The 20,934-nt window shown below is 37.5% G+C and overlaps 1 protein-coding gene across 6 annotated transcripts in view; it reads right to left on the bottom strand.

The window, feature by feature from the left end:
* Window positions 1-20,934, bottom strand: part of SORCS2 (sortilin related VPS10 domain containing receptor 2) — a 561,511-nt gene that overhangs the window by 44,954 nt on the left and 495,623 nt on the right. For all 6 annotated transcript variants that reach the window (XM_075752553.1, XM_075752549.1, XM_075752551.1 and 3 more), the window contains exons 12-14: window positions 20,258-20,334; window positions 14,061-14,152; window positions 12,469-12,576 (exon numbers count right to left, since the gene is read on the bottom strand). In XM_075752553.1, the coding sequence (XP_075608668.1) occupies window positions 12,469-12,576; window positions 14,061-14,152; window positions 20,258-20,334 (277 nt within the window). The remainder of the gene's footprint in view (window positions 1-12,468; window positions 12,577-14,060; window positions 14,153-20,257; window positions 20,335-20,934) is intronic.

Genomic DNA, 20,934 nt, shown 5'->3' with positions numbered 1-20,934 from the left:
GTTGTATTCATTTCTAAGGAATCCACTGAATCTACACATTACGCTGAAGAACTCTCAGTCTCCTCTTCATTTCAGATAGTCCAATGTGTAACAAAAAAACAGCCACAAACTGCAAATTTCTTTTTGGAAAAAAAAAAATGGAAATCTCATTCCTTTAAAAAACAAGCTGCACTTTCAAAGCAGCCAATATTTTCAAAGTCAGAATATTTATTTCCAAAACAAAATGAGTAAGTATGACATCTAGCAACAAATTAGAAAGGATAAAGACTCTATTTGGGTAAAAGTCAAATGTATTTGTGGTTTGTATCAGGCTTATGTGGCTTACTTGCCAAGGAATTTAAGGTTGATTCTGAAGCCAACAATTTCTGTGCAGTTCATACTGCACAGAGTTCATATTCCAAGCTTTAGTAGCATTCTTCAAACTAATTCATTCCTTTTGTTTTGCCCTCAGTTTTGTCCAAATCCAGACACAGCAGGAATGGTACGGTTTTGCTAAAAGCTTTCTGCTGTGCACAGTCATTTCTCTTGTCCTGAATATCAGGTTCAAAGTGAAACTAGGGTAGACCAGAAGGGAGGAAATGGTGGATTCTCTGCAGCACAGAGGCAACATCATCACACTAAGCCTTCTCCCTGGCAGATGGACGTAGAGCTCTGAAGTCCACTACAGAGGTTGAAAAATAGTTGCAGAGGCTAAAGATGTACAGTGATTTTCCCCTTTCCTTTCTGGTGTCCTTGCTTCCCAGCCGTAGCACACAGATGTAGGTATCTACAGATCACTGCCAATACTACCCACATTACAATGCCCAAACAATCCATGCACACAGGAAACTTCACCATCAGAAGTGCACCTAATTAAACAGAAACATGTGCATTTAATTTGTATGTCCTACCCTTTTCTTAGTAAGGCTCTGAGATTAAAGGACTTGGATCATCTACCTGTCTTTCCTTTTCAATCTACCCATGGCTCAGAAGTAGAAACAATACACAAAAACTAAAAAACGTGGCCCGGTCCACTGGCTGTATGTGCATATAGGTGTGTGGTCCCACTTCGCTCAGCAGGAAGACTTTGAGACCTACAGGTTTGGTTCCTTTTTCTGGTTCAGCTGGATCCTGAGAGCTGCTGTCACCATATAATCTTATTCACTTGTAGTTACATATGCAATAAAGTGACTACTTAGGTGGTCTCATGCTTTTTCCACAATGCCTGCTTCAATATGACTGGCTTTGCTGACAGGCATGAAGTGTCTTTTGCATGCTAAATACCTATACTTTTTTTTTTTTTTAAATCTTTTTTTTCTCCATACAAGGTACTAACATAAGGCAGACTTCACCGCATGCTTATGCAGCTACCTACCTCACTGAATGCTTCTTTAGACACCACAAAATGTTACAAATTGCTTACATTTCTTTTATTAACTAATTTATCAACAAATACGTTCAAGTGAAAGGATCCAAGTCCTGTCAAAGCTTCACTCCTGCCTCAAGAAAAGTATTTTCTATGGAACAAATGAAATTTTCTTCATTCATGTTAGCTATCTCAGGCAGATTAGACAGGAAAGGAGAAGAAAGGAGATGGTTGGTTGAGTTCAATGCAGAACAGAATAATTAAATTCCCCTGAAAGTACAACCCAAAATCTCTGACCTATTAATAATTGTCTTGGAGACCCCACTGAGGAGGAGGATGATTCCAGCTGACTATGGAAAAGTAAACATTTTGCACATATATATATATGCGCATATAGACACAAACGTATATGTGTGTTTATATGACCATATATATAAAGCAACAAAACAAGTGCCCAGGGAGTTACAGAATTAATTTTGATAACCACAAAGATACCAAACAAATTATTAAGCTATCCACTTATAAGCACCTTGGAGATAATTAAAATGATAACAAACAGCCACCATGGATTTGTCAAAATCAAATCATGTCAAACTAAAGTCATTTCCTTCTTTTACAGGGTAACTGGCTTAGTGGATAAAGGAAAGGAGAAAATGTAGCATATTTTGACCTTTGTTAAACTGCTACACAGTTCCAGCTGACATTGTCTCAATGTAGAAAAGAAAACATCACTGCAGATAAATTCATTGCAATGAGGAATGGGAGTACATATCCAATTAGAAGAATTCATTTTTAAAAAGTAGTTATATCAAACAAGGAAATATTTTGAGATATGTATTGCAAAGATACAATGATTCCACAGGAAACACCCACGTGGTCAAATAACAAACACACACAAAATTTTGCGGGTAACACAGAAGGAATGGGGTGGACAGTAACTGATGGAAGCAATGGTCAGAAATCAACATGATGTAATACTTCAAAACCATTTGCAAAAAGTTCTCCTAGGGAAAAAAAACCCCAACATACACAATAAAGGTGCAAAAACAAAATGGAGAATAACTTTCAAATATCAAAGAAAAGGCTTAGGGAATTAAAACAAGAATGCAATGTTGCTGCAAAAGGAAAAAGACTAATTCTAGGTTCTATTTCAAACTGGAAAACAGAAAACATGGACATAATTATTTTGATAAACTTGGTATTGGTGGAGCCTCTGGAAGAATATGGTGTCTAATTTTGGATGTTATATGCATATTTACACACCCACTAAAAAATTAATTTGAAGAGGGGCAAGGATGACTCATAAGCTGCTTGGAAAACGCAATCAGTGAAGAAAGATTGAAAGAATTGTTTTTTCCTCTGGAAAATATAAAGCTGAGAAGTACAACAGAATGAATTTAGAGTCTTGTTATAGATTGAAGAATTGTCTTCAAAGAGACCTGGAGGAAGGGCAAAAAAGAGGAAGGATAAGGATCAATAAACTTAAAAGATACAGCTGCACAATTCTCTAATTCCTTCTCCTCAGCACTGGTGAGGCCACACCTGGAGTGCTGGGTCCAGTTCTGGGCTCCTCAGTATGAGAGAGACATGGACAGACTGGAGGAGTCCAATGAAGATGATGAAGGGGCTGGAGCACCTCTCCTATGAAGAAAGGCTGAGGGAGCTGGGACTGTTCAGCCTGGAGAAGGCTCAGGGGGATCTTATCAATGTATATAAATACTTGGAGGGAGGGTGCAAAGATGATGGAGCCAGGCTCATTTCAGTGGTTCCCAGTGACAGGACAGAAACACAGGAGGTTCCCTTTGAACATCAGGCAACACTTTCTTACTGTGAGGTTGACCGAACACTGGCAGATGTTGCCCAGAGAGGTTGTGGAGTCTCCATCCTTGGAGATACTCAAAAGCCATCTGGACACGGTCCTGGATGACTGGCTCTAAGTAGCCCTGCTTCAGCAGAGGGGCTGGACCAGATGACCTCCAGAGGTCCCTTCCAACCTCAACCATTCTGTGATTCCGTAATGGTACAAGCTATTGAGGTTTATTGTCCCTCACTGGAGTGAGAAATTAGTGAAACATCAGGATTAGAGCTAGAGAAGATAAACTTTTGAGATATTGCCCAGTCTCACATCCTATAATTTTATAAAAATCTTAGAAATTATTCTAGAAATTATGCAAATTCTACTAGAAGAATATCGAAGCTACGTGTAAACTATATGTTTATATAGCAAAGACACTGCTTCGATGGGCGAACTACAAGCATCTACTCTCTGGATTTTTAGCAAAAGACAGAAATAACCTTTCTGCCTGTTGGTCCAGCCTCTTGCAAAAAAACCCAAACCAACTCATTTCCATTACGGCTGTCGTGATTCTACAGACTGAAACTCACGTTCTGACAGAGCACAGTAACTGTACCACCGATTCTATCACGGGCTGAAGTAAAATTCCTGAGATTCACACAAGTGTCTCAGCACAGCCAGAAACCCCATGAAAAATGCAGCCATACAGCTTTAGAATTCCTGGGGAAAATTTCCCAAGGAATCCAGCAGCTTACATGCACTCAGCTTAGCAAACTGTTTGAAAACACGACCTCATGGTTATTAACGCTGTTGCTGCAATAACAGTTGTTGCCCCATTGAGGACAGGGGTTTCCAGACACATCAGAGGAGCCCACTTAAAGGTATTGCCAAATACCACTAGAATAAAAATGAAATGTTTTTCCTAAGTAAGAAAGGCATGTATTAAGTAGGATTCAATGGATTAGACAAAAATATGAGCTACAATAAAGCACTACATAACAGCAATCACAATCTAATTGCTCAGGTGCAAAATATATATGTCCAATAAAATCATATGAATGGAAGAAATGGGAATGGTACAGCAAGTGTAACTGATGATTAGAAGTTAAATATCAAGATGATAGTAATTCAAAAGCTACTAAAACCTTCCTCTTGATTAATTATGTTGCATTAGCAAGCCATCAAATCAATTCTGTTGAAACTATGAAAGATGATGCTGTGATAAATAATTTTGGAAAGAAATTCCAATTACCTTGGAAATTCATTTACTTTTATTTGCAAGAATTTGGGATCCATAATTTTAACTTCAGTGTTTCAGTTGCCATAACAACTTTGTACATTTGTTCCCAGTTCATTTATGAGCACATCATTTTTTAATTTGATTGCATCATTTGATAGCGAAGATAGTTTAATGCAGTTTTTAAGCTAGCTCATTTAAACTATTTGCTGGAGGACTGCTGGTTATTTCTGTTCCTGATAAGGCTCATAATTGGGGGGAGCTAATTTAACAGAAATTATATGCAATGATAATCTCTTCCAGTAAATTCATGTTTCTATTCAATAGAAAAGAGCATCTATTCAATAGATGTTCTTAGTTCAGATGAACAGTAATAGCTGCGTCGCCGGCTGTCTGTGTCACTGGCAAACCACCTGACTGAAGCTGTGATGGTGCTAATGCTGGAGACTCCTCAAGACTTACCAGGTAAACATTCAGTTGCCATGGCTTCATTCAGGAGAAACAAGCCTGATTTTGACAACACACTGCTCATCCGAGATGCCACAGACATCTTTTTATAACCACTACACCTGCATTCCTCTCTAGCTTTTCTGCTGTGTTCTTCAGGACTTGGTTCATAGGGTTTCACAGCATCAAAACATTCTTTGTCACAGCAGATGGATTTTAGCTATAGTGTCCCATATCATGGGCCTAATGCTGTATAAATTAAGACACACCTTCAGTAAATTTTTGTAATATTATGGTGATTTACCTTTGAGTTGTTAGCTATATTGTCTCTGGACAAAGAAAATGGCTTTGAGCAGCTGGATATCTGATATACCCACCAGATAATCAGAGCAGCATAGCTGAATCTTCAACAATTTTGCTTCACTGCTGAGTATCTAAGAACACTCAAAGAGCTCAGAGTGGTGGAAGTGATCCTGCTGTACTACCCCACCAAGGTCATGAAGACAGCACATGTGGAATTTATTCAGATGTTTAACTTAGCAACTTAAATTGTCCAAGTTTTGCAGTCCTGCTGAAGACTAGTGATGACAACTGCATGATGCATAGCTACTTTTGTTTGAAATCAGATGCCTCTCTCATTCTAGACATGGTGCTTTAATCTCCCTAGTGCTGCATTGGCTTTTGTTCTCCTCTACATGACTTTGTCATCAACTGTGATGCTTGAAACAGCATGCTGCCAAGGTAGCAGAATTTGCCTGCACAGTCCTGTACTGCCCTGTTGACACACTCTGCTAGTTTGCCATGCCAGCTGGGGGTGGAACGGGACCTCAAGTGTTTTGGGAGAGCCTTCAAAAGTATAAAACTACCTAGGGTTTGCATCAGATTAGCTGAGGACCCCACATACAGACAATGAGGGCAATCTCAGTAGTTCTATCTTGGATAACATGTCTCATTTCTTTTGGGCAGCACCTAAGCAAAGATGTCCAAGCATGTGCAAAAAGCTAGTTACCTGAATTTTCGGTGGATCTAAAAAGCTAGTTACCTGAATTTTTTGTGGATCTAAACCTCAAAACCCAACAGTGAGCATGTGATCATGGTGGGAAAGGAAACCAGACTCTCAGAGATGCTAGGTAATTATTTTAACAACTTTCAGTCTGTCTCTTGGAAAGTATTCATTTAAATGGAAGCAGTCACAGAGCTCTACTAAAAAGTGGTATTTAGATCTTTTTCCCCATATAAGGCTTTCTCTCCAGTAGTAAATCATATCAGTAGGAATCACAATTGTCAGTGAACTTACTGTACTGTTAAAATATTTTTTAACTGTCACACCTCCCTGATTATTTTTGTAACGCAATTGCAAGTTCAGATTGAATCCACCTTACAGTTCACTAGATATCGGAGACCATTTACATTAAAACAGCAGCAACTTTCTCAGCTGTCTTTTGCCTAAAAGGAACAGTGTGTTAGAAGTTTCTCATCAATGTATGGTGAGCTCAAAGAGCCAAGTCCTTTGCTTCACGTAGACCTTTACTACAAATAATGACAATATAACTGAAAAAGCAAATAAATGTGACAGTCGTCTTTTTGTTTTTGCCCGTTGTACTTCATATTATTACAGTACCTCAGAAACAGTAACATTACTAAGGAAAGATTTTCAAGGGGATATGGGTTGGAAAAGTGGGTTAGCCATGACTGTCTACAGTGCTACTTAAAATCTACCATTTTCAAAAAGAAAATGACAGATTAATCATTATAGATGTGCTTTCCTTCTAACAGTTGTCTTTGCTTCCTTTATACCATTGTAAAATCATCAAAAACTAGGTAAGTCAAAGGGTTCATACTAGTAAAATGGATGAAAGTAATGTAAGATTCAAGCTGTGGTCTGTTATACATCAAGATTATAATTCCGCATATTTTTCTAATTCCCTAAAAGAACGTAACAGAGGTCACATTTTCAGTGACCTTCCTAAATTGCAACTACAGAAATGATGAATGCTTCCATGTGCAAAAGTAGACACCTGTCTACACAAAGCAACTGCAGATAAACAGTGCTTGTGTACACAACAGTTCACGTGCAAATATGCTGAGACACGAATTAAGTGCCTCAAACTACAAACACATGCATATACTTAATGCACTAAAGAGAAGAATAGGGTTTTTTCTTTTTGTTTTTTTCTTTTTTTTGGGCGGAGGGGGTGGAGGGTTGGCTGCCAAAGTGAAAAATGAGGGGAGGAAACAATTTAGTTGAAATTGAACCAAAATATGTTTTTTCATTGTTTCCTGTCCCAAAAAAATAATAACTGCCAATCATTCTTTTATGCCAAAACATCTTGGTTGCGGCTCTTTTGGGGAAAAAGAATGGAAATTAATGCTTAAGTTCTGAGAAGTGCTGGGGAGGAGCAGGATGACTGTGTTCCTGTTTTATCCAGAAGCTCAGCGGCTCCACAATGTTTGAGAATTACCTCCAACATTTTTTCCATCTATTTGGTAAATTCCCATCCAAGAACAATCTTTTAACATGTAAGCTGTTTGGAAAAAATCGCAGATTTAATGCCTAGCCTGATGCTTTATGTAGAAGTACATACAAGGTGGACAGTGAACAAAATGGATTAATTTAAGGAAAAGCATATGACATTATAAAGGATAGCTTTGCTTCATTTGGCTCTCTGCTGTCATCTTACTAAAAGATCAAATTAATTTGGGATACTTACAAAAATTTATAATTAATTCTTGATCTAATTTTTTTTTTTTCTACTCACATGGTTAAAAATCAGATCTGTTTTGTTACGGGTAGGAAATTTCTCATTCAGATTCCACCTGGCAAAGCCTATGGTTACCTAAATTGTAGCTCCTTCATTCTGAGAGCAAAATACAGCAAAACAGAGTTCAAGGCCCCACCAAAATTTAAGTAATATATTTGAACAATTTTATTGTTGGCCAAAGTTTCCAATGTCTACCTCGTCATCACCATTCATTAGAACTAGACACTACAATGGAACTGTCTGCCTGAAAGAGAAGCTAGAGCACCACATCTGCAGGCACTCATGCAGTGATAGGGGTTCAAAATGACACAAAGACTCTATCTGAATAAAAAGTCATGTGTCACCCTTTTTCTCTCCTTCTTTCCTTTAAATAGAGGTAAGGCGATAAAAGACCTTTCAGTTCCTCTTATTTAAATATATGGTCTGCCCTTAAAACATACTAATGGGCTTTAGCCAGACACTGAAAGCATCATGTTCCCATGCTTCTGAATATGTTATGAGAGCTTTATGGAAAGTAAAGAAAAAACAAAGCTTTACACATCGGACTTCTTTTGAGCAGAGGGAGAGACAGGGCAGTTCCGCGGACTTGGCTCCAAGGCCACAGGTTGGCAGTGCCACTACAACGCACTGACTTGTTCTTCTAACATCTGTGTCCATGAAAATGCCAGCAAAAGCATTAGACTTGCCACTAAACAAGCACATGTACATCTGGATTAGCTGACATTTAGATTAGATTGAAATAAGAGCAGCCAGTTGACTTTTTCAATTCCCTTCTAGCAAGGTCATCATTCTCTTCCTGTCTTTCTATATGCTTCCTCCATCTATTGAGAGATAGACAAATTTGTCATTATGCAGAGAGCAGAACAGCCATTTAATAACTGAGCAATGCTTCTCAAACAAGAGATTAATCAGCTGCAAATAAACCCTAGAATTTTCCTTTGGAAACCAGCTGTTCTCTTACATAATGAGGCTTTATCTACTGTTTATCTACCTTTTTTAAAGGTTGCACTATGAGAAAGTTAGTAGTGAAGAATTCACAACACAGAAAAGTACCTTCCACCCAGTAAGATACTCAAAGACAACAGGGAAGGTAGTGTGCTGCCATGTGCTGCACAAGATTAAGCCCCAGAAACTACATGTAATGTTAATTGTTATTGATGTTGTTAAAGCTGAGGTTGGCATTCCTAGCAGAATCAACAGAAGCAGAAGTCCAGATGGTTCTCCCTAATATCTAAAACCTGTTAATATCATATCCACCTTGTTTTTATTAAGTTTAAATTAAACTATTTTCTTGCTTCCATTATCACCTAGGAACCCAACAGGAACGCAACAATGGACTTTCAAGAGAGCAAGACTCACATGCAGGAGTTCTGCAGTTCAGAGATGCCATAAAGTTCCCAGCAGCATCTCTATGAGACCTTAGAAAAAAAAAATCTCCAGAAAAAAATACAATTACCCATAAAGAAAATTTTGATTCTACCTGACTTAAAGAAAAGTAGTTATTTTATATAACCTCTTATTGGCCTTTTAAAAGGGGCCATGGTCTGTGGTACCATGGTCATCATGCCTAATGGGTTCATATTGCAATCTAAATAACCTAGTTTGAGAAACACTACCAGAAGCTGAATTGTGATTTGAAGCCATTTTAACAGGTTTGAAACTTTCATTATATGAACTACTTCCTTTGAAGAGGAACATCGATATTTCAGACACACAAAACCCCTTCCTTTTTCCACAGAGTTAGGCCATTACTCAATCCAGCATCACTAAATAATTTTTCCCAAATATAATATATTTTTAACACTGGGTTGCAGTAACTTTCATTCTTAAAGAATTTAGAACAAAATGAAGCCTACTAGACCATGCACTATTTTGATGAATATATATCAATTAGTTGGGGAAATTCCTTAGAAAACCTTACTTATTCATTTAGCAATAAATGGTGGATTTGAGCTCTTCATTTAGAAATTGATTTTGTTTCCTAAACTTTATGAATACTTTATCGCTTATCTCTCCTAAAACTCTTAACTAGGCCTATTTAGAAATTGATTTTTACACAGAATGAGTTTCCTAAACTTTTTGAATACTTTATTGCTTTAAAGTCCTAAAAATCTTACCTAGGTCTATCACAGAGCACAATGGAATAAAATATATTTTCCTTGGCATTTGAGTGCACATATTTTGAATACTGCAGGGGATTTGGATGAATGATTTAGATTAATGTCGACTGGCAGATGACAACTCAGTTTATGAAAACTTTTGACAAGTCAACATTTGGGTTTTTTCTGGTTTGGAGAAAACACAAAACTTTCTGAAATGAAGACTTGAGGCAACCAGGTTCGCATTCTCCTGTTTCTTGAGTAAAGCTTTCCAGATCACCTCATTTTGGATAAGTTAGGTCAGAACAGGAATTCAAATGGAAGTCCCTTATGAGTCAGGTCAACACCCCAGTCACCATGCTGGAGAATGAGAAGTCTTTCTTACACACAGTGTTACCAAGTCCCTTAATGTCTTTCCCAGATAATATTTTTGTGGATTTTCTTTTTTTTAATAAAAATTAAAAACCTTCAAGGAAATCCCTAAGCTGGCTTCAGTGGAACCAGGATTTTACACTACAGTAACAGCTGCTTTCCGTATAAGTAAAATAGTCTTTGACACTTTTGTGATTTTATTCTAGAAGCTTTAAATAAAACAGTCTGTTCCACCATTTTGCTGTACACTTTTTCAGTTATTACCTTCCCACTGCAGAATTATGTTATCTCTGCTAATTTATGCAGATTTTGACTTTGGGCTCTTTACTCAAAGTCCTTACTCAAACGAACTCCCTACCAAAGGGAGAAAATGAAATTCCTGTACAAGCAAAAAATGTCAGACTAGGTCTTAAATAATGGAATTGGGGATTCTTTAAGGTGAAAGACACTGTTAATTTATTCCTATTACCATACACAAGTTCATCTTACCATGTTCTACCCAGAAGAAAAAACACTTTTTAATGTAATTTTCCCAGGGAGCATGTATCAGTGGATGACATTTCTCAAAAGCAGCAAATCACTGAAGATTAAGTCATGCCCAGCAACTCAGTACAAGTGTGAAGTTTTGAGACAAAATGACGTAGGCCAGACAGAATGACAAAAGGCCTTGATGTAAAGTCAGAGAAGGCACCACTGGGCAGACAATGTCACCCAGAAAGTAAAACCCAATCAAACACAGTAGGAGAGACAACGAAGCTGATGTAACAGCAACGAGGAAACACCTACTGTAAGTTTATTCTTCCCATTATCTTTAGAATCTGGTAGGAAAGCTGCAAGACTTTTCAGGGCCAGTGTATGGCAGCAACTGTTCCATGTCCTCTATGCTCAGTAGAACTAGCTGCAAAGAAAGATCTTACAACCCTGGCACTGAGATGCTGGAGTCAGACTCGTTCTGCCCTTAGAAGCGTGAAAGTCATATGATGCTTTTTTGTTAATCTGGGCTCATGTACCAAATCCAGCTACAGTTTTATGTATTTCAGATGGATGATTTTAAAAAGGTATCATTTTACATGAGCTCTTTAGTCTATTCAGCCAGATATTTAAGTACATCTTCACAAAATCACTGTTTTTTATGACAAATAATACAAAAAAAGACAGAGCATATAGTTATCACACATCTTTTTATCTGCCAGTAAGTACAGTTTAGGATAAGCTTTTGATCCCTCTACTTCTACTGAAATCAATGGAAATCCTTCATTCAGAGGCAAAGGTATCTCCATGAGGCATATATTATACCATTAAAAAAACTCCTATGCTTGAGAGAAGCGGAAGATGGTGGAGTAATATTGTTCTCAGGTCATATATGTATAATGGAGGAGAAATGGGACAGTGGAGAAAGAAAGAACGAATGAACAGACCAAATACACTCCTGCACAGTGCAGCGTTATGAATTTGGTGCAATGCTTTTAAGTACATTGAGTAAGATTTCTGTCTTCCTTTACACAACTGCAGGCTAGGCTACTTTCTTTTTTTCCTGGGGAAAATGTTACAAATAGAGCTGTCTTAGACATGTTCCAGTAAGTCCTAGGAGAAAAAGTTTGTCATGAACACACAGAGCTCCAATACAAAGGATCGCACAAGCTGTTCTGGTAGGCGCACACGTAACAACCTGCCCATCTCTGAGTGCATTTCCCTTTCCTGCTGCAATCAGCATGTGCCTTTCCTCCTAATTGGACCGGTGGTTTTTACTCTCAGACACTTCTAAAATATTAGCATTTATCCTAGAGACAGAGCAAAAACCTGCAGCTTAGATCCAGATGTCCCTGGCCCTTTGGAAAAAAAGACAGATAAACAAAGGCCTGAGTTGCAGAATTTGCTATTTTTAACTCTGTTGACAGCATCTGCCTCAGTCACTGCACAGAATTCAAAGATGTATTTGTTAGTACAGTGTTTGGTTACACAAAGTACTGCAAAGCTAGTTACTAGGACAACAATATAGTTGTTTACACTCTGAAGACAATTTTCACAAGGAGAAGGGATAGATATTTAGTATTTTTTAAGTCTGCCTAAGAATCTGTAGAAAACAGAAAAAATGCAGGAAATAGGGTTTTTTTAATCTACATTTCTCAGATTTGTATTTGCAGTCCTATTATTCCACTCTTCTTGGTGGTAACTTTATGAAATTTCATATGAACATAACACTTCATCTTGACAGTCTGTAATACTGCACTCATAATTTCAGACAGGCTGCATACTAGGGCTGTTCGGACATCAGTGTAAGAGCCTGTGTGACTGCAAGAGGCAAAAGCCACCGTCTCAAGGAGTATCTCAAACATCCACAATTAAAAATGTGCTCAACTGCATCACCAGAGAGCGCCCTGAAAAAAGACATGAAAACAACAGAAACTTACGTCATGACCAGTGTCTCATCTCCAGGTTCACTAAGTAATCCATCTACGAAGACTGAAGTGCTGGTAAAATTATGCGTACTCCAAGTCTGGCCTTCATCTATGCTGAACCTGTAAAAAAAGAAGAAACGGTTTTCATTTACAACTATTATTATACCAAACAGAATTCATTCATTCATTCGAAAAAAAATCCCCTCACTACTAAAGCCCAGGATTTACGATCACCAAAATACAATATGCCCGGACAGTATATAATTTTAATGTGATTTTTTTTTCTCAGCAACATATCCAGGGGCTCACATCTTTATTAGAAGGTGTATAATAAACTTGCAACAAGAATGGAAATTCTTAGGCAGATAAAAAACAAGGTCTGTCAACAAATTATCTGGCTACCTTGTAGGTTCAAGAGCAAGTTAATTTACACTTCATTCTTTCTAGCAGTCTCTGATCTAGAGACCTGTTAAGCAGAGGTCAGTGAAACATGAGAGGCAAAGCAGCACAACTGCTAAAACATGTGGGAGGTGCAGTAACTGCTGGCCCCAAGATGATGGTCCTTCACAGCTGCCACCATCCACTTAAAAATTTTCAAAAGATGCTGATGAATCAGCAAAGCATATTTCAAATACCTTGTGCACCCCAAATTCAGGATTCAAAGTCTCTCTTCTTGTGTACCTTTCCTTTAGGTCTTTTTGGATACTGGGTTAACGATGGCTTTCATTCTAGCTGAGTACACAGCTTAGTTCCTATTAAAGACTATTATGCAAAAGTGAGCCTAGTCAGAAGTGATAAACAAAGATCTCTTGCCTTTTTTTTTTTTTTTTAATGCCAAAGATGATAATTTTGTATGCCATTACATAACATTACCATACTCTGCTTCACTACCATGTAGTTTAACACTTGGTATTTTATAACAAAATTCTGTGCAACAAAGGTTTCCTGCCAAACAAGCTAAGGCCATTTGCCTCATTATCGCTATATGACAGGATCTACATTGAAGGCATAATACAGTTAATTTGTGCTTGAATTACTCCAAAGAACTGGGTTCTTGCATACCGTATTACGCAGCACATAAGCACACCAAGCCCTTTCCCATTGGCTCCCAAGTCTACATTATATTGCTCTTGCCAGAGCAACTCAGGGCTATTCTCCAACATTTTCATTCACTCCGGCCCTTGGAGGGGACAGAACTTTATTGCAGTATGAATGAACCATCCTGACTGGATACCTAAGCCCCATATGCATCATAGGTTGCACATCATTGCCATATTCTGCTGGTGCAAACCACTAGCAAGAAACAATCATGTTAAACACGGCTTGTACTGTGGAGTTTCAGGATAGCATTTTAAGCAAAAATATCTACACCGTTTCAAGAAAATTTTATTATAATTAATGCATGATGCCATGATACCTACAACACTACGAAGTAATCTATAAGAAAAAAGCCACCTGCATTTTGTTGATTTCATGAATGTTAAATTAAGCTCACTCAACCTGCATTTCATACATGACCGCATTGAAATGTTCATCTTAAACTCTGAACTTTGCCTGAGGTCTCAAATACACAATAGCTTTACTCTAATTGACTATAGGATTACTTGAGAATTTTCAGAGGGATAGAGGTGTCTTTGATGGCCACAATAACTCCACCATGGTCTAGGTACAAGATGTGATGCTCTTCTTCAAAGACCTACAAGTTGGACAGAAAAAAGACCAGCTAAGCAAATGTACAAAACAGCTAAAATGATATGTACAAGCAAAGCAGGGTTAAAGGACTTATATGTTTTATAATGTCCGCACTTCGAATTGAAAAGGACATAAAAGTCAGGTTTACTCTTCTACTTCTCCCAGCTGTGAAATAAAAGAAAGTTAAGCAGGTGAATCAGAAAATGTTCAGGTTCAAATCACAGTCAGATTAAACTGTCTGAAGTGATTTTAGCCCAAGCTTATATTTCTCACAGTATGCATTCTGCATTCCTTCCTACTATATATCACCAAGTGACCTATCACCTTACTTCGGTATTTGCCATATTCTATGTATCTTGCAGAATAAAATGCTTTGTAGTCTAATTCTAAGAAAAATAGGAAAACTATTGCTGTCCGTGACTTTCAAGTTCTCCAGACTCTACAGAACTTGAAATAATTGGTGCAAACATGTTTTCTGCATTTCCAGCATCAATGATTTATTTAAATTCCAACTTTATGTGATCTCACACAGAGGCCGCTCTGAGTTCTGAACCAAAATATATGTAATGTTGATCTAATGGTATAAAGGATTCAACATTTTCTAAATTCTTTTCATTCATTTTCTAGAGGTCATCAGCAGTACTAAAATAAATTAACAGGTAGATATCTTCCCTTTTTTACATCTGAAGTCTGTTTTAAGACAGGGTTTACTTATGTTATTAGCCTGTGAAAGTACATTTAACATAAGAGCAGGTGATAAGTGAGAGTTACTACACACACTTAGCAGTTAATAGACAAACATGCAGCCTCCTACACGCTTTCACAAAGCAAAGGTGAAAAACATAAAGGTTAGCTTTACTTTGCCTTGTGAATGAGCAAATACTAAATGCTTTTTTTTTTTTTTTTTTTTTTTGACAGTACTAAATACTATATTTAGAGGGTTTATCAGCAAGACTGAAATGGGGGTGGGGGGGAAGAGTCTTACAGCACATTCACAATTACTTCAAAAATAGTAAGCATTTAATTTGGGTTCAGAATTCAGTCTTGCTCTCATCCAATAAGAGCATATTTTATGGGAATCCTAGGGCTTCAAGTGTCTGATCAGCTTTTCAGTGTTGCCAATTTACAGGCAAAACCCCGATACGAGGCATTTATAGTCCTATCTACTTGTTCCACACAGCTGCATATTTTAGAAGAGAATTCAGTAAAGGATAGACATTAATTTCAGATGCACTTCAAAAGGAGGAGATCAGCTGGAGTCAGATAAGCAGAGTTTTGATCCTCCTCTAAACTTTGTCTGAACTTTTTGCTCAAATCAAAATGGAACAATATATGCTGGGACATGAAGTCTCCGAAAGCTTCGCCATCACTCTGAAGATACATGAAGCTGGTAGCTGCATCATTTTATCCAAATTAGGTTTTCCCAGCAAAGCACTACGGCACTTCCTCATGCAATGCCCCAGCTTTACCCTGCAGCCGCTTGGCACACTATAAAGCACAGTGGGCACATTAATGCCATCTTTATAGCAGGCTCTTCTTCCACGTTTCAAACGTTTAATAACCAAAATGTATGACATTCCTGATGAAAGCAACTCTTCGTCTTCAGTATATTGAAAAGAATTAACGATTTCATGTCTGTGGAGTTCAGCACAAAAGTAAATATTTATGTCTGCTTTCTAGAAACAGAACCAAGGCAAAGAGTTTGCAAAGAATTTAGGCAAAAGTGGTCCTAGTGTCAGAGCTGAAGTTTGAACCCAGGAACAAGTGATATGTAGCTTTACAGCCAGCCACAAATTCTGATATATGTCTCTCCACTGAAGTCAGGTAATAAATTTATTACGATCCTTACTTGTAGCCAGCAACTACCTAAGTAGATTTTTATAGCCTATTTCTATGTTTTTTCCTTCTTCTATAATTTCTGGAGCATGTTATATGCTTTACAATTGTAATGTCAACTTCTTCTCTCTCTTGCTTTCCCCTTCCTCTGCTCTCCATGTTTTTTCCTGTGTCTGTCCTAACAACTTCAGCAGCTATTTCAGGCCAGGATATCTGTTGGGAGCAATTAGGAGAGCTCCGTAAAAATCAATGAAAACATGTTTCAATGATCCTAGAGAAATATACTCCACACAATTTTACTCTGAGATACACAAATTTCAAGAGTAACCAAAAATGCCCACAGCCACTTGCTTCTCTCACAAAGTGACACCCATTTCTAAATTCAGATCTGGAAACAGAAGTTTTCCTACATGGAATAAGCCAGTTGAACCTCCCCAGAGGTGAGAGACTGGGGTTGCAGCCTTTCCTGTTGTGCTTAAAGGTGTTACTATTCATCCCTTAAGATATCTGCAGAAAAACAAGTAGTCTTGGTTAAATGAAGGATTTCCAAATTGCTTTGATAGGAAAGGATTTGACATAGAGAAATAATATTCCAACAAACAAAGCACTGGACTAAAGCTCCAGAGATCTAGATTCCATTCCTGGACATACAACAGACTTTTTGTGTAACCTTATTAGCTTAATCAAGCATTTTGTGGCTACACTAGCTGCTTTGGTAGTAGATCAAATATGAAAGGTTTTTTGTTGCCGATTTTCTTCCTTTTATTTAAGCCATTTCTTTTGAAAGCTCTGTTTGCCCTATTTCAAGCACAGTGTTGTAAGAGATGCTGTTGAAATAGCAACAGCAACCATAACCGTGAACAGAAACAGTTTTGTTAAAGAAATAAATAAAACACACTCGTATGTATACACAAGTTTATTCTTAGCATTTGACAGAGTATCCTACAATAAAAAAAAATCAGGACTGAAAAACAAGCCCCACTGGGGAAAAATGTTTAAAACCTGTATGGTCTGAAATTGTAGCCCATTTCTCCCAGGATGCAAGATTTATTTATCTATCTGACTCCTATCATGTTCATTAACACATTTTATGATATTGTTTTCCCAGTATAATAGACAGAGAAATCTTCCAAATAGACATATCTATTCCCCCAAGTTCACCTTAGGCTACATTTTCATGGTTCACTTAAGATGATCTAAGCACACGTAGTTCATGATAACGTCAAGGTGAGATTCCCTTCTCCTGCAGGCCAGATCACTGCTGCTGCATGGATGTTTAAGCCACTTATCAATCAGCTCCTAAATTACTGCTATTTACAGTTGAACACTGTACAATACGCAGTCACAAATTTCAGTTTGCCTTAAAATGATACGCAGTGGAACAACGATTTCAAGAGACACCAACAAGCAGCTGAGGGATCGTGCAACAGAAAGGCAGAGGAACAACTGAAGCCAGCCCAAGTGGTATTGTGGCTACTTATAATCAGAATCCTTGGGTTTACTTTTCCATTTATCACCAGTATTTACTTAATTTCACAAAACACTCATTTGGGCATTTTTATTTCTACCTATAAAGCCTAGCTGTTTATCCTACCATAGTAAATCTTCCTGAACTCTCATATGACCTTACCATATGCAAGCTATGGAAATATGCATTCGGTAGAAATCATTTAAGTCTATACAGCTGGTTAAGAAATTATGGAAGGAAAATGATCAGTAGATCGTTGTTAAATTGAGCCCGTGTTACAAATTCAGGAACTCAGGGACTGGTCCTGGTTATGAATCACAAACTGAATCTGAGACAACAATGTGATTATAGTGCAAAGACGAGAAATCTTCTGAAATGAGGTGCCAGTAATGTCAAAACATCAAGAGCAATCATTTTATTCTGTTTAGTACTGATAAAAATTGTAATTTTGCATTACCATGCATCAGGAGAGGGATGTCATATTAGATAGTCCAATCAATGAGCAACAAAAAGGAAAAGCACTTTAGACATTTGATCCATTAGGAAAATCAGTGGATTTGTTTGTACCCTATACTCTGGGTAGACCTGATAATCACCTTTCAACCTCTGAAAAGTTATTCAAAGGTGACAGGAAACCACTCCTCTCCAAAGACAAGAAGAAATCAACTTACCTTGCAGAATTTGTGAAACTGCAACAGCACCAAAAAGCACAGCCTGTTTATGCTAAATATTCAGAAAAATCTATGAAGACAGTGAAACACCATGTAGACAGACTACAGAATCTCCTACAGTGGATTAACAAATAAGTCTGGCAAACTTCTGTTAGAAATGTTCCTAGTATGTTTGATGATGTCTCAGAGCACATGGTTGAATTACGTGATCTTTGTCCTTCCTCCCAGTCCTATATTCCTATGAACCAATACTGCTATTATTTCAGGAAAGCTTTTAATTAATTCCTTGAACTGCCTTTTCTCCTAAGTCTTTTATATTTACTTTTCTGCGTTGCTCTGTCACTCCATGCAAGCACAGACTGCTCTTCTTCTAGCCTGCAGACAGCTCTGCAATGTTGTGCGTGGCACGTAACAAAGGTGACAGGCACTCGCTAATGACAACCGCAAAGTTTCCAAGTCAGTGACTTAAACCCACCCGAAGAGCTGTGCCAAAACACGAGCTTCACTCTACTTTTGCCAGCTCAGGAAACCTGTAATTTACTGTCTAAATAATTCCCATATCATCTGACTGAAGCTTTGTCTTTTGTTGCATGAACTCCAACAGAGAAAGGAAATGTACCGCTGTCCTCTGGAAGAACTGTTTGATTATGAACAGTGAGGCCATAAAATACATACAATAATCTACATTTTCATTCTGATAACAAATATTAAGATTGAATAAGCTCTTTCAAAGGCTTTGTAGCAGTTTTAATTAAAATAAAGCTAGCAATGGTGTTTTTCATTTTGACTGTCATAACGAGGGATCAGTTTGTGGTTGGTTTTACAGCATGAATAGTCATCTTAAGGTCAAGTTTCATCGCATATCATTTGCCTGAGTGTCTCACAAATAAAAAAGCAGCAAAAATATGAATTTGATTCCCTTCACTCTTTTCTTCCTATTTTTCACACCAGAAAAACTATAGACCTGTGGCAAATGGTGACAATAAATTACCAGAGAGGGCTCTGTGAAGACAACAACAGTACCCACTGTAAATCCTGCAAGGCTTCTGCATTTAAGCACCTATTTATCATACGCTAGATTTCGAGAAGGAATTTGGCATAAAATTTTATCTTTTAAACTCCAAAGGACAAAAAGTCCTTCTATGGAGTATTAATGGCACCCTATGATAGCAATATACGAAACTGTCTGTATTTTCCTCTTTTAATCTCAAACTCCCCAAGCTCAGTTAACACTAGTGAGAACATTTTCACACTTACTTGTTCTCAGAAAAGAACACAACTTCATTTTATTTCATCTGAACACTAAACCTCTATTTTACCTGAAAGTAAATTACTTTTTGATACATTTTGGTCTTTGGGGAATTTATTTTTTTCTTCTCCTGAATATACATTATAAGTAGATCCTAGATCATATTGTGTGTTGTTGCTATATACACACAGAAAGAAAATATCCCTGTGATTAAGCATTGCTGAGACAGAGCAATTTAGGAAAAAATACATAATAAAGGTGCAACGCTTAAATTGACACTAGGGATTGGAAGCAAAAGCCATCTAGAATTCAAATGGCATTACAGCTACTACATGACTGTCGTTCTTTTAATACTTTAGTGTTTGCAGTCCCAGAATTGATTAAATCATACTAAAAGACATTCAAAGGTTGTTTTTTTTTAAAAAAAAAAATCTCTTTTTGCTTTCTCAGTTTCAATGAAGAACAAAGTTTAAGATCAAATACCAGTTTTCAGACTACGAAGCAGAAGAATTTCTGCCTCGTTACCTAAACCACGTCTTTTAGCTTGGAATATTTGTACTGCAAGATATCGCATAAGTCCACTTCATCATTAGCATAGGAAGATTACTTCAATTATGAAAAACCTAAACAGACTCTATGTTTGTTATGCAATATACTTATAAGATCTCAAATATTCAAGTTTCAGCAGAACCTGACAGCCCGACCAATTTGAGTCTTGGCAAATCACCTTCTTAATCTCTCCCAGTTTCCAAGCGAAACGGTGATAATAATAGCCACCTCCCTCAAAAGAGTGGGTATATAAAGATTATTTAAGCATTATAAAATTAATCACATTTGGTACGTTAAAATTATTTCCAGGTGCCTTTGATGATTTCTGTTTCCTACCTGACGCCACGTGTTCCCACAGTCAGACGTTATGTACATCTCTTCTTTATACTCAACCAGCTGGGACCCCAGGTTACCTGTCACGAAACAGGAGGAAACAAGGGTTGCATCCACATGAGCAACGGAGATCGACTCTAGTCCTGCTGCTTCTAGGTCAGAGCAAGAAATCAACTCAGGTGATCTGCAGGCTTACTTCATTACTGGTAGCACCAGATAAATCCTCTAAAAACATTTATGTACACTTTTAACTTCTTTCTTTACATTGCTAGCTGTCTATACGTGCGAGCAAGGAGGTTTAATTCTAATACTGAAAACACAGAGGGCAAATTGACATTTTAGTTGCTGCCTGCTGAAAAATTATTAGAAAAGAACACGTATTTAAGATGTACGCCTGAAACACACATAAACTCAGAAGCCATACCTTAACCTTAATCACATTCTGTAAAATTATTCATGTGAACTTGAATTGTTAACACAAAAAATGTTTTATCTGTAAGACTTTATGAAGTGTTAGCAAAATCTGAAACCTATGGAGACATATGAAAACAGGGGACAGGCGTTTGAAAAAGTGTGTAAATACAAAAGAATCTAAAGCAGAATTACTGGATTTACCTAAATATTGACCAGGAAGCTACTGAATATTTTGCAAAAAACACTGAGGAGCAGCAGCTAGCATT

Source organism: Balearica regulorum, chromosome 4 (genome assembly GCF_011004875.1).
Source record: "Balearica regulorum gibbericeps isolate bBalReg1 chromosome 4, bBalReg1.pri, whole genome shotgun sequence".
Classification (NCBI taxonomy): Eukaryota; Metazoa; Chordata; class Aves; order Gruiformes; family Gruidae; genus Balearica; species Balearica regulorum.
This window is presented reverse-complemented; position numbering and strand designations above follow the sequence as displayed.